This window comes from Oryctolagus cuniculus, chromosome 5 (assembly GCF_964237555.1).
Source record: "Oryctolagus cuniculus chromosome 5, mOryCun1.1, whole genome shotgun sequence".
Taxonomy (NCBI): Eukaryota; Metazoa; Chordata; class Mammalia; order Lagomorpha; family Leporidae; genus Oryctolagus; species Oryctolagus cuniculus.
The window spans coordinates 125,298,045-125,310,692 of NC_091436.1; the positions used below are offsets into that span (position 1 = coordinate 125,298,045).

At 37.2% G+C, this 12,648-nt stretch overlaps 1 protein-coding gene across 4 annotated transcripts in view; it reads left to right on the plus strand.

Annotated features, from left to right (window-relative positions):
• SUPT3H (SPT3 homolog, SAGA and STAGA complex component) overlaps positions 1–12,648 on the plus strand; it is a 493,592-nt gene that overhangs the window by 413,810 nt on the left and 67,134 nt on the right. For all 4 annotated transcript variants that reach the window (XM_008262999.4, XM_008262998.4, XM_070074041.1 and 1 more), the window contains one exon: positions 578–688. In XM_008262999.4, coding sequence (XP_008261221.1) covers positions 578–688 — 111 coding nt within the window. The remainder of the gene's footprint in view (positions 1–577; positions 689–12,648) is intronic.

Sequence of the window (12,648 nt, forward strand, 5' to 3'; positions counted from 1 at the left end):
CTTTTATACATGAGGCAGATTAAAATAGAAAGCATTTGATTTTTTGTGTGTGTTGACAACACCTAGAAAATGAGGAACCAAGTTGAAATGGTCTTTAATGACAGCCCCCAGTATGATAAATAAATGTATAGCAACTTTACAGTTCTCATTTTAAATTGATGACCCTCAGGTTATTTCAGAAATATACCCGGGAAGCTCCCAAGAAACATTTATAATAATAAATGTTTAAACTTTAAAAAAAAAAATAGCTTCCTGTGGTTCTTTCAACACGCTCCGTGACACTTTTCATCTGCATGCAAGAGGCTCTATTCTCCTATACCTTGACGTGCAGGCTTAGGTGAAATATTGTGGGCATAAAAATTGCATTTGGTAGGTCTGCTCAGAAGAGGTCATGTAAAAGTCATCTTTGATTTGTTAATGGATTTTTTTTTTTAGATGTAGTATATGGCAGTGGTGATGTGCGTCCTAAGGGGGAAAAAACGGTCCATGTTACAAAGGTTTATTTTCATATTTTATGCACTACAGTTCTGTTGTGTGTTTTTGATTTAGTAACAATTTATGTGTTTTTCTGTCACAGAGCGCTGCGGCCTGTGGTGTTGAGGCTCACAGCGATGCCATCCAGCCCTGCCACATCAGAGAAGCTGTTCGACGCTACGGCCACAAGATTGGCCCCCTTTCCCCATTCACAGTACGTAATAACAGAGTTATAGAAAGTTATATTTATAATCTCAAAGAATTTTGATTTTCAAGTGGTCAAATGAAGAAGCAATGGAATTGTTGAAAGCAATTTGTGGCGACTGTAATTTTGTTGTATAAAAGTGGCATAATTCTCTTGGGAAATAAAAGTCATTTCTGTCTCTTTTGGAAGGACACTTTTTTCTACAAAATATTATTTTCTTTCAATTACAAATCAAGCTTTTTTTGTAGGGGCTTATATTTTCTATTTTGCAAAGCTCAGGTTTATAGAACTTTTTTGTCAAATTATATGTGTCCAAATATTGCTAGAAGCATTTTTTATTTTAAAATTGGTTAGATTGGCATTACCACTTCTATCAGATGTCCTTCTCCTAAACATACTTTGAGTTGGAAGAAGAAGAAATGACTTTTTTTTTTACTGGCTTTGAACTAGGCTGAAATGCAGACAATCTTTCACATCTTCAAATAATTTGAAAGCTTATAATCAGGGCTTTGTTTTTTTAAATGGAGAATTAAAGACTTGCCATTTCAAGAGCCTAGAGAGAGCGCCTAAAGAGAGATGTATGTGTGTGCGCGCGCATGTGCGTACATGCATGTGCTTTAATGAAATGCTCATCTGGGGCCCTTTAAAGAGAACTTTACTTCTATTAATAGAAGTTTCTTCAAATCCTTCTCTGTATGTGGAAACGATTTGATTCTCAAAAGTAATGTTTGATTTACATAACCAAGGAGTAGTAGAATTTATGTTTCTTAATATTCACTTTGGTTGTAGCATACTAATTGCTGGAATATATATTTATAACATCATACATAAACAAAGAAATGAATAAATACATAATAGCTGTAACATAGTATACATTTATACCTAACAGTGGATTTTACTATTATTTGTTTAGAGAAATAATTTCTTGTATCTTATATCATCTCTGTGTTTCTCAGAGTTTAAAGAGAATGCTCTCTTTCTATGCTTTATTCTAATTAGTTGTTCTTAATTGTATGAAATCTCAGGTAGCAAGAATGTGCTTTATAACTGTCTTGGAAGCTTTTTATAATGATGGTGATTATTTTCACTTTGCTTTCCTATTTAAAATTTGTCATATTATCATAAAAATATGATTTTAATACTACTGTCTAAAGTAATATATCAATGGCATAAATACTTTTAGGGTCTAAAAGAATGAAATCAAGTATCCTGTTTGTTTTTTCCTACATAACAAGAGGAGCTATTTTAAGCTATAGGTCAAAAGGAAAATGACATTTAGAAAAATGTGAGATGATGAAAAGTAAAAAAATTTAAAGTTAACTAAAATGGAAAGAATCAACTTAGCAAATCCATAGATAAGGAGCCAAATAATGGCCAATAGTTTGGGGCTGTGGAGTAGAGAGAAAAGAAAAGGGAAGCAGTAGCGATAATAATCTAGACAGTAATTAGAGGATAGCAAAGAGAGATATATTTTGGAGAAGTAGCAAAATTGCATAAAGGAAAATGTGTCTAATGCAAGGGGAAACCTCATAATCATGAAGTCTACAATATTTCCTCCAAAGGAAGCGGTGGATGCTTCATTCTGCAAGGTGTTTGTTTTTAAATAGACTCACCAGATTGCTTAAGAGTCACCTTGGTTGAAGATACTGTGTGTGTATATGAGTGTGTGTGTTTTATCCCATATCCAACCTGCTATTCATGTATTTCTTTTATAGGGCTGTAGTATATGGTTGAAAAGTACTGTAAACTAGGTTCAGTGTAGTCTAAGCTATTTCTATCTAACAAACATGTACCAATATGCTTTTTTAAAAACTGATGGGGAAGGGCATTTGGCACAGCCGTTAAGAGGCAGCTTTGGTTGCCTGCATCCCATATTTGAACTGTCTGGGTTTCCTGTCCCTGCTTCACTTCTGATTCCAGCTTCCTACCTGGGAGGCAGCAGGCAGTGGCTCAAGTACTTGGATTCCTGCCACCCATGTGGGAGACTCAGATGGAGTTCCAGGCCCCTTGCTTTGACCTGGCCCCGTCCCAGCTGTTGCCAGCACTGGATGAATGAACAAGCATCTTTTCTCTATGTCCCTCTCTTTTTGCATTTCAAATGAAATGAAAAATAATTTTTAAAACTACGGTACAATTTGTAAATGTTCAATTTAAACAGATCTGGAAAATTGACTAAGTAAGCCATGACTTAGATGGTTCACTTAGCCAATACCAGAGCAGACAAGCAAATCAACAGCAAATGGTAAATAACCTGACCCTAGAGGGACACCCAAGGTTTTAATCACTCCTCAGAAAGCTCCAGTCCATTACCTGCGAGTGTAAGAATATGCCCAAGCTGTGCGGCTAAATGCTTAATCCATTTAATGTCATAAGTGATACCATCAGGGAGACGGTTTCGTGGTATAGATTACAATACATAAATTTCCCTTTTATTTCTCACTCAGATTTTTGTACATATGCAAGTGGTACAATCAGCATATGTATGGTAGGGCTGGTGCTGTGACATACCAGGTAAAGCTGATGCCTGCAGTGCTGGCATCCCATATGGGCGCCGGTTTGAGTCCAGGATGCTCCACTTCTGATCCAGCTCTCTGCTATAGCTTGGGAAAGCAGTAGAAGATGGCCCACGTCCTTCCAAGACCAGGAAGGAGCTTCTGGCTCCTGGCTTTGGAATGCCAGTACCGGCTGTTGCAGCCAGCTGGGGAGTAAACCAGCAGATGGTAGACCTCTCTCCCTCTCTGCCTCTCTGCCTCTCTCTGCCTCTCTCTGCCTCTCCTTTCTCTGTGTAACTCTGACTTTCAATTAAATAAATAAATCTTTAAAAATTATGTTTGCAATGTGTAATAATCCAATCCATGTAATTAGCATTTTTTTGGTTTGCAAAATTTTAATGAAAATTATAAAATCTTTAGAAGTGAAAGATAACAAAAATGCTGTATATCAGAAATTTGCATTATGAATTGTACTTTAAGTAGTATTCTGAGAAAAATGTGTAGCTTTAAATAATTACAATAGAAAAGAAGTTGTGCAAAGTGAATCCAAGGAAAAATAAGGAATAAAATATTAATGAAAGAAAAATACAATAAACAAGATTAAAAAGTCAGAAAGCTGATTCTTTAAAAATATAACACTTGTCTCTTGTACAAACTGTACCTAAATGTAAGCAATGGATTAATGAAGAAAAGTTTCTTTTTTTAATTTTTTTAACTTTTATTTAGCAAATATAAATTTCCAAAGTACAGCTTATAGAATACAATGCCTTTTCTCCCCCATAACTTCCCTCCCACCTGCAACCCTCCCAGCTCCCACTCCCTCTCTCATTCCATTCACATCAAGATTCATTTTCAATTCTCTTTATATACAGAAGATCAATTTAGTATATATTAAATAAAGATTTCAACAGTTTTCACCCACACAGAACATAAAGTGTAAAATACTGTTTGAGTACTAGTTATAGCATTAATTCACAATGTACAACACATTAAGAGATCCTACATGAGGAGTAAGTACACAGTGACTCCTGTTGTTGACTTAACAATTAACAAATTGACACTCTTGTTTATGGCATCAGTAATCTCCCTAGGCTCTAGTCATGAGTTGCCAAGGCTATGGAAGCCTTTTGAGTTCGCTGACTCTGATCTTATTTAGACAAGGTCATAGTCAAAGTGGAGATTCACTCCTCCCTTCAGAGAAAGGTATATCCTTCTTTGATGGCCCGTTGTTGCTACTGGAATCTCACTTGCAGAGATCTTTCATTTAGGGTTGTTGTTATTTGTTTTTTGTTTTGTTTTGTTTTGTTTTGCCAGAGTGTCTTGGCTTTCCATGCCTAAAATACTCTCATGGGTTCTTCAGCCGGATCTGAATGCCTTAAGGGCTGATTCTGAGGCCAGAGTGCTGTTTAGGACATCTGCCATTCTTTGAGTCTGCTGTGTATCCTGCTTCCCATGTTGGATCGTTCTCTCCCTTTTTTATTCTATCAGTTAGTATTTGCAGACACTAGTCTTGTTTATGTGACCCCTTTGACTCTTAGACCTATCAGTGTGATCAATTGTGAACTGAAATTGATTGCTTGGACTAGTGAGATGGCACTGGTACATGCCACCTTGATGGGATTGAATTGGAATCCCCTGGCACATTTCTAACTCTACCATTTGGGGCAAGTCAGTTTGAGCATGTCCCAAATTGTACATCTCCTCCCTCTCTTATTCCTACTCTTAATTTAACAGAGACCACTTTTCAGTTAAATTTACATCTCCTTAAATATTTGTCATTTCTTTGTGTTGGGAATAAATCTGCCCTTTAAAAATGAAAAAAAAAAAAAAATCTCCCTTTAAGGTGGGATCAAAGTGCAGACTTTGTCCCAATAATGTAGCCACCCTGTCCTGGGTCCTACATAGCTCCAGCTGCCAAAAGGAGGAACTGAGGGTGAAAACGTCCATGCCAAGGGTTGCTGATGTTTGCTTCCTGAGGTTCACCCCGAGTACCTTAAACGGTATTAAGAGTGCAACAGGAACACTTTGTTGCCTAGGCTTTAGCCTCAACTCCTGAAAGTAGAAGACTGCCTCTATAGTAACCAAAAATAAAATCTAAACTTTCATATAGAAGGTGAGCTTTCTTACCTCTAACATGAACTTTTCTCTGTGAATTAAGATGCCAGTGAACAACCATGTGTATTTATGAAGCAGAGGCTACATCTGTATAGCATGTCATTCCAAATCCAATGTTGATATATATTTAAATATAATATCTCATAATATAATATAATATATATTTATATAAATATAATATCTCATGTAGGATATCTATAACTTGGTGCATATGTATCCAATTTCCAATAATTTTAAACTCATTTGGAGAATTAAAATAGGAGTGAACATTTAGCACAACAATTAAAACATTGCATAGGATGCACACATCCCATATTGGAATGCCTGGATTTGTATCCCAACTCTAATTCCAATTCCAGTTCCCTGCTAATGCACACCCTGGGAGGCAGCAGTAGTGGCCCAAGTACTTGCATTCTTGCTACCCACATGAGAGACCCAGACTGAGTTCTGAATTCCTCACTTTGGTCTAACCCAGTCTAGGCTATGGTGGGCATTTGGGGAGTGAGTCAGCAGATAGAAGATCTCTTTCAATCTCTCTCTCTCTCTTTCTCTCTCTCTCTTTCATCTCTATTCAAATAAATTTTAAAAATTTTAAAGTTTCAAAAACATGGCCAGCATCATGGCTCAATAGGCTAATCCTCCACCTGCGGCACCGGCACCCCTGGTTCTAGTCCCGGTCAGGACGCCGGATTCTGTCCCGGTTGCCCCTCTTCCAGGCCAGCTCTCTGCTGTGGCCCAGGAGTGCAGTGGAGGATGGCCCAAGTGCTTGGGCCCTGCACCCGCATGGGAGACCAGGAGAAGCACCTGGCTCCTGGCTTCGGATCAGCGTGGCGGCCATTGGAGGGTGAACCAACGGCAAAGGAAGACCTTTCTCTCTGTCTCTCTCTCTCACTGTCCACTCGGCCTGTCAAAAAAATAAAAATAAAAAATAAATTAAAAAATAAAAGTATCAAAAATAGCCATTTGTTTACATGGGAAATTGATTCTAGCATAAATCAAACATACTTAAAAGTCTGCTTTTAGTGAGCCATTATTCGTCTTCTACTATATGATAAATTATTATCAGAAATAATTTTATACCAAATTTCAACATGATCAATTTCAGGAATACAATGCATTATATAAAGAATTGTGAGTTCTTGACCTTGTGAATAAGTTGATATAAGTTGCTGTGGTAAGTGAAGGAGAGGAAGACAGTATTAACAGTACTTAGCACTGTAGCTGTTGCTGGGGTGGGCAGTAAAGAGAGAATGGCTTGAGCATTAGGCATCTGCCAGTCAGCTGTGGGCCTTCATTGATGAGTGTCACAGAGACACAAACATCCATCCCCATTCACCCAGTCGTAACAGTACTGTCTTTAGTATTTTGGTTTCTTTTTCTTCTAGGTTCTCATTTATTTTCAGTCCTATAGAGAACATCAGGGAAGATATACATATCTGAAATATTTAAGTAATTCTGCTGAAGTTTAGCAATTAATTAGATTAAATAATAGAACCGTGGCTAAGATTCAGGGCTCCAGCCCCCAGAAAATGTATACTTTTGCAACTGTCCCCACCCCTGTCTACATAGTTTTCCATGTATGTTCCTAAAGACCTTTAAGAAAATAAATTTTACTTTTTGCTTCTTCTTTAGTTTCCTGTAGTAATTCTAAAAATGACTTCAGAATCTAAGATTTGTAGTAGTTATTTCACAGTGCTAATGCGACCAAGAGTGTCCTGTGTGATTTTCATCTTTGCCATGTTATGTGGTCCTTTTACTCATAGTGGCTGATAAAATGCAAGGGTATGTTGTGTGGAGATTAAGAACTTTTGTAAGCCGGCGCCGTGGCTCACTAGGCTAATCCTCCACCTTGCGGCGCCGGCACACCGGGTTCTAGACCCGGTTGGGGCGCCGGATTCTGTCCCGGTTGCCCCTCTTCCAGGCCAGCTCTCTGCTATGGCCAGGGAGTGCAGTGGAGGATGGCCCAGGTGCTTGGGCCCTGCACCCCATGGGAGACCAGGAAAAGCACCTGGATCCTGGCTCCTGCCATCGGATCAGCGCGGTGCGCCGGCTGCAGCGGCGGCCATTGGAGGGTGAACCAACGGCAAAGGAAGACCTTTCTCTCTCTGTCTCTCTCTCTCACTGTCCACTCTGCCTGTCAAAAATTAAAAAAAAAAAAAAAAAAAAAAAGAACTTTTGTAAAAAATTATTTTCTCATTGATGTGAGAGACAGGAAGAAAGCTCCCACCTGTCATTAAGAACTTGGATCCTGGAACCAAGGTTCATCATGTGTTCAGATCCCAGCTCTGCCACTTACAGCTCAGGATCCTCATCTATAAAATGAGGGTCAGAACTAAACATGCCTCATGATAGGATCTAAGTACTATGAACCTGACATGCTCTTACTAAATTGTATTAGTGACAGTGAAGTCCCTCATTTATTGTACACTAAACTAACTCACTTGATTCTCAGAGCAACCTTATGAAGAAACTAACAGATTTTAATTAGGTTGGCCAAGTTCACATATAGCTAGTAAATAATTGTGTTTTTCCTTTATTTTTATTTGATAACTAATGATATTGAATGTATTTAGTATATTTCCTGGCAATTTGTATTTCTTTGATGTTTTTAAAAAATTTATCTTATAGCAGAGAGAGAGAGCCCCCATCCTCTGATTCACTTCTCAAATGCTAAGGGCTGTGAAGTGAAGCCGAGAACTAAGAAGTGAACCCAGGTCTCCCACATAGGGGGCAGGGACCCACATACTTGAGCCATTACCACCACTGCCTCCCAGAGTCTGCAAACTGGAATCAGAAGCTGGAGGCAGGAATCAAACCCAAGTCTTCCAGGGTGGGACACAAGTGTCCTGACTGGAGTTGGAACTGCTGACTGCGCACTCCTCCTCTGATTTGTGTAATATTCTGCCAACTTTCTGTGGGTTACTGGTAGACTTATTTTTATGTATTTACCAATATATATGAATTTTTAATAGCTCATAATTTTTTAAATTTTTAAAGCCATTTGGAAATTATACAGTAAAAACTTTTGTCAGGTTTGTTGCAAATATTTTTCCCAGTTCTCTATTTATCTTTTCAATTTTTTTCTAATTTGATATTCTTCTCAATAGATAGAATTTTGTATAGCTAGATCCACCAGTATTTTCCTCTACATATTTTACATTCTCGTGATTTAAAAAAATGCTTCATGTGAGATTAAATATGCATCTATGTTTTTAATTTTTAGAAAATTTTTATTTAACTATAAGTCTCCCTGTTTTATCAACATATAATGTGAGAGCTTTTACAGTATGAGAACTAAATATCAAAAAATTAGTAAGCTATCCTTTTCCTATTATAACTATTTTATTATCAAATTATTATTATATTAGTATATTTAATGTCCTTCTGTTTTCTATTCGGTATTCCTTCTAGAAATATTGGTAATATTTCATATGTATTACTTGAGAAAAGAACATTGAAAATGATATTGGGACCCAAAAAGATGTGAAAAAATATACATAACTTCATCTGATAATCAACTGGCACTTAACTGCTTGAACATTTTCTTTTCACAGTCAAAAACTTCAAGTGTTACTGGTAAACGTTTCATAAAAATTATTCCTTTTTTGTTAACAATTTATTTATTTGAAAGGCAGAAATCAGAGAGAGAAGGAGAAAGAGAGAGAGAGAAATCTTCCATATGCTTGTTCACTCCCCAAATGGTCGCAATGGCTGGAGCTGGGCCAGGTGAAGCCAGGACCAGGAACATCTTCTGGGTCTCCCACATGGGTGCAGGGACGCAAGGACTTGGGCCTTCCTCTGCTGCTTTTCCAGGTGCATTAGCAGAGAGCTGGGTTGCAGGTGGAGCAGCTGGGACTCGAACCATTGCCCATTTGGGATGCTGGCACTGCAGGCAGAGGCTTAACCTTCTGCTCCACAGCACTGGCCTCATAAAAATTATTCTTAAAATTTACTTTTGCAAGTTTGAGGTAAAAGACATTTTAAATATTTATGATTATTAAACATTTGGGTTTTTTTTTTTATCCCAGAGAAAATACCCTGAAAGGTAAGCCACTGGTCCACTCCTTGTCTGTCTGATGGAAGCTGATCAGACATAGGTTTTATGTAGATCTTCACTGTTTACAAGCAGTGGATGGTGTCCATGGCTACCTGCTCTGAAGTTCAAGCCCAGCTCTCAATGGGAAGTGCCATAAATGGCTGATATAAAACCAAGTCTATAATTTTGAAAGCCAAAGAAAGGAAACTGTTCACTGAGTGTGATGACATAATCCTATGTGTAATACCTAAATCTGTTTTCATTTCTCCTGTTCTTCACAGTAGAAAAATATGTTAACCCTCTGAGCTTGCGTGTTATCAGGTCTCTTCCTATTAAACTAGAATAGTGAGACAATAAAAGTGCTCATTTAAGCGTGGTTATATTCACCTAAATAATACCTTATGTGCGTCTCTATAAGCGAGTCATTTCAGTATCCACTCAGCTGTCTTAATTACTGACACAGAATCATAGCATTTTAAAGCTGCTAGGACTTGAGAGAGCCAGTTAGTCTTGGCCTCAGAGGTCTGTGGCGTAGTACATGACAGAGCTAACCTAAGACATCCTGACTCCCTATTTACTGCTTTTCCACTGTGGCCATTTACTTGGATGTATATGTATTTATTAGGCCACGTGAGGGATATTCTCATGGAGTTAATTCTTCAGGAGTGTTCATAAGAGACTAATAGGGATCAACAATATAAAATTGTCTTCAAGAAATACATTAAATTTTAAAAACAAAAGAGATGTAGCAGTTTGCTTTGACTGTTTGATCTATATGAATTTCACATTCATAAATAATACTTACATCATGAACACATTAGATTTGTCTGCATTTTATGTGTTCAACGTAGAAAATTAAATGTCATAAAGTATTAGAATTTTTTCAAATGTAAATTCCAAGTAGGAATTGGGTAGAATTTGTAAGTATTTGTATTTTTGTTGGAAATAAGAAATTTTCAGTGAGTACTAATGTAGAAATCATTATTCATTGGAACCAAATGCCTTTTTGCAACCATAAAAACAGCACATTTTTTCTCCCCCAAATCTGTAACTTTTCATTAGTTTGATTTTAATTTTAAAGTAAAGGGGGCTAAATTCACAAAACTTACTAGATCAAGTTATATTATATTGTAGATTCAATTGAGTAACAAAAACTTCATATGGTTCTACTAATAACACTATACAATTTAGGATTATCCAGAGACAGTATGTTGGAAATGTGGAAATAAAGTAGAGGAGTTGAGAGAAGATTATTGGCTTTTGAGACAAGAACTGATTAATCAAATTATAATTTGCATAAGAGCTTAAAAGAAACTTTTCATCTGCATTGTCTCCCATCCAAGTGCAAACGACCCTGCTTAGCTTCTGAGATCAGGTGAGATCTGGTGCGTTCAGGGTGGTATGGCCTTGGACTGCATTGTCATATTTAATCCTCACAACAACACAGCAAGATCAGTGTCATTATCCCACTTTATAGATCTAAAAACAGAAGTAGAGACTAAGTAACTGACTTAAGATCACATAGTAGGTAGCTGAGCTCTTTCTGTGGATAGGAGCTCAACAGCATGTGGTTCACTGGTACTGTGGGCTTCCATGAATTTTCAGCAGTCCTGCCTGCTAAACACTCTCAGTACAGATTGGCCCATGCTCTTAACTCTTTAGATGGCTTCCTCCTAAATGCAGGAGATAGCATTTCCTAAACAGTATTATATCAAAGATGAGTACTCAAAGAGGTGTTAAATCTGTATGTTATATATGGAAGATCACTCTTTTTTTTTAACTTTTAATTAATGAATATAAATTTCCAAAGTACAGAATATGGATTACAATGGCTTCCCCCCCATAACGTCCCTCCCACCCGCAACCCTCCCCTTTCCCACTCCCTCTCCCCTTCCATTCACATCAAGATTCGTTTTCATTTCATCATACACATGCATCTCAACACGTCGTGTAGGGTAATTGGACTGCCTTAAACACCAAAAACAAAGCAAACCCAGATTCTCAGATATAACTTCTTAATTATAAGATATTCAAATATAAAACAAAAGACAATAATCTTTATTTTGAGTAACATGAAAGTTTTAATGGACATTCAAACCAAATATCTGTGAGGCCCCTAGAATCCTAGAATTTTCAGGAACATAGTTTGAAAAGGAGAAAATCAGTCTTCACTGTTGGGGGGTGGGGAGGATGGTTGAAGTAGCAATGAAATACAGTAGTCCTAGTCAGCCCTGGGGCTTGGGTGTGAGGCAAGAGGGCATTAAAAACCTTCCTGATCATAATGTTTTAAAAGGACTACATCTTGAGGTTTAAATGTGCTGTTATAGTTTGTGGATCTTTGCAATCTTCTAGAGGAATAGAAATAGAATGGAAAAATCTTTCGAGTGACTCCCAGAAGGAAAATATCTCCCTTTAAAAAAAATGAATCACAGGATTCTTTTCACTCATAACTTCATAAAAGCAACAGAAGGATTAGTTGGGAGGAACTAAACTAAGTTGCTATTTCTAAATTTTAAAATTATGCTCTAAAAATGGCATGAAACTTCCTAAGTCTGTGAATAAACAAGAAGATTGTAAATATTCAGTTAGACATAACAACTCATTCAGTGTATTAAATTGCTGATGTTGACCTAGCAAAAATACCAATCTTTTAAAATTAATATTTACATCTAAATTAAGTGAATATTAGAAAATAACACACTGTTTTTATTAAAATAGATTCTTTATTTATCATTACCAGAAACATTAAACATTCATAAACATATTTTGTTTAAGTGAAATGTCTGTATACTGTTTTATTGATAGTGTGACAAAAATCCCCTCCAAATACCCACGATGAGAGCCTGTTGAACTTGAGTTGATTTGCTTTTTGGTGATTTATTAAGTAGTGTTACATACTTTAGTCAACAGATGTAATCATTGAACCGTCATTTAATTTACTGATGTAGTTGCAAAGTTAATCCCACAACATAATAAGTAGATTGTTTTAAATGGGCATTTACACCTTCCAGAAATGAAACTGATATCTTACTCTTATTATGCCCAACATATATTTAAGGCTATGAGCAAGGTAGGAAAAACATGCAGGAAAAAAATAATTATGCCTTGTTTTCCTGCCTGGTGTTTTAATTATGATTTGATTTAAACCAAATCCCCTAGGCTGCATATGCCCAGATCAACTGTTCCACCCCCACATGCCACTTCTACATGACCCCAGGCTGCGAGAAGAGAAAATGCATAGTCCATGTGTCAGTCAGATGTTGCTTCTTGCCCTGGCACCTGGCTAGGCTCTCCAGCCTGATTAGAGTGCACTTGCAGTTCTGGGC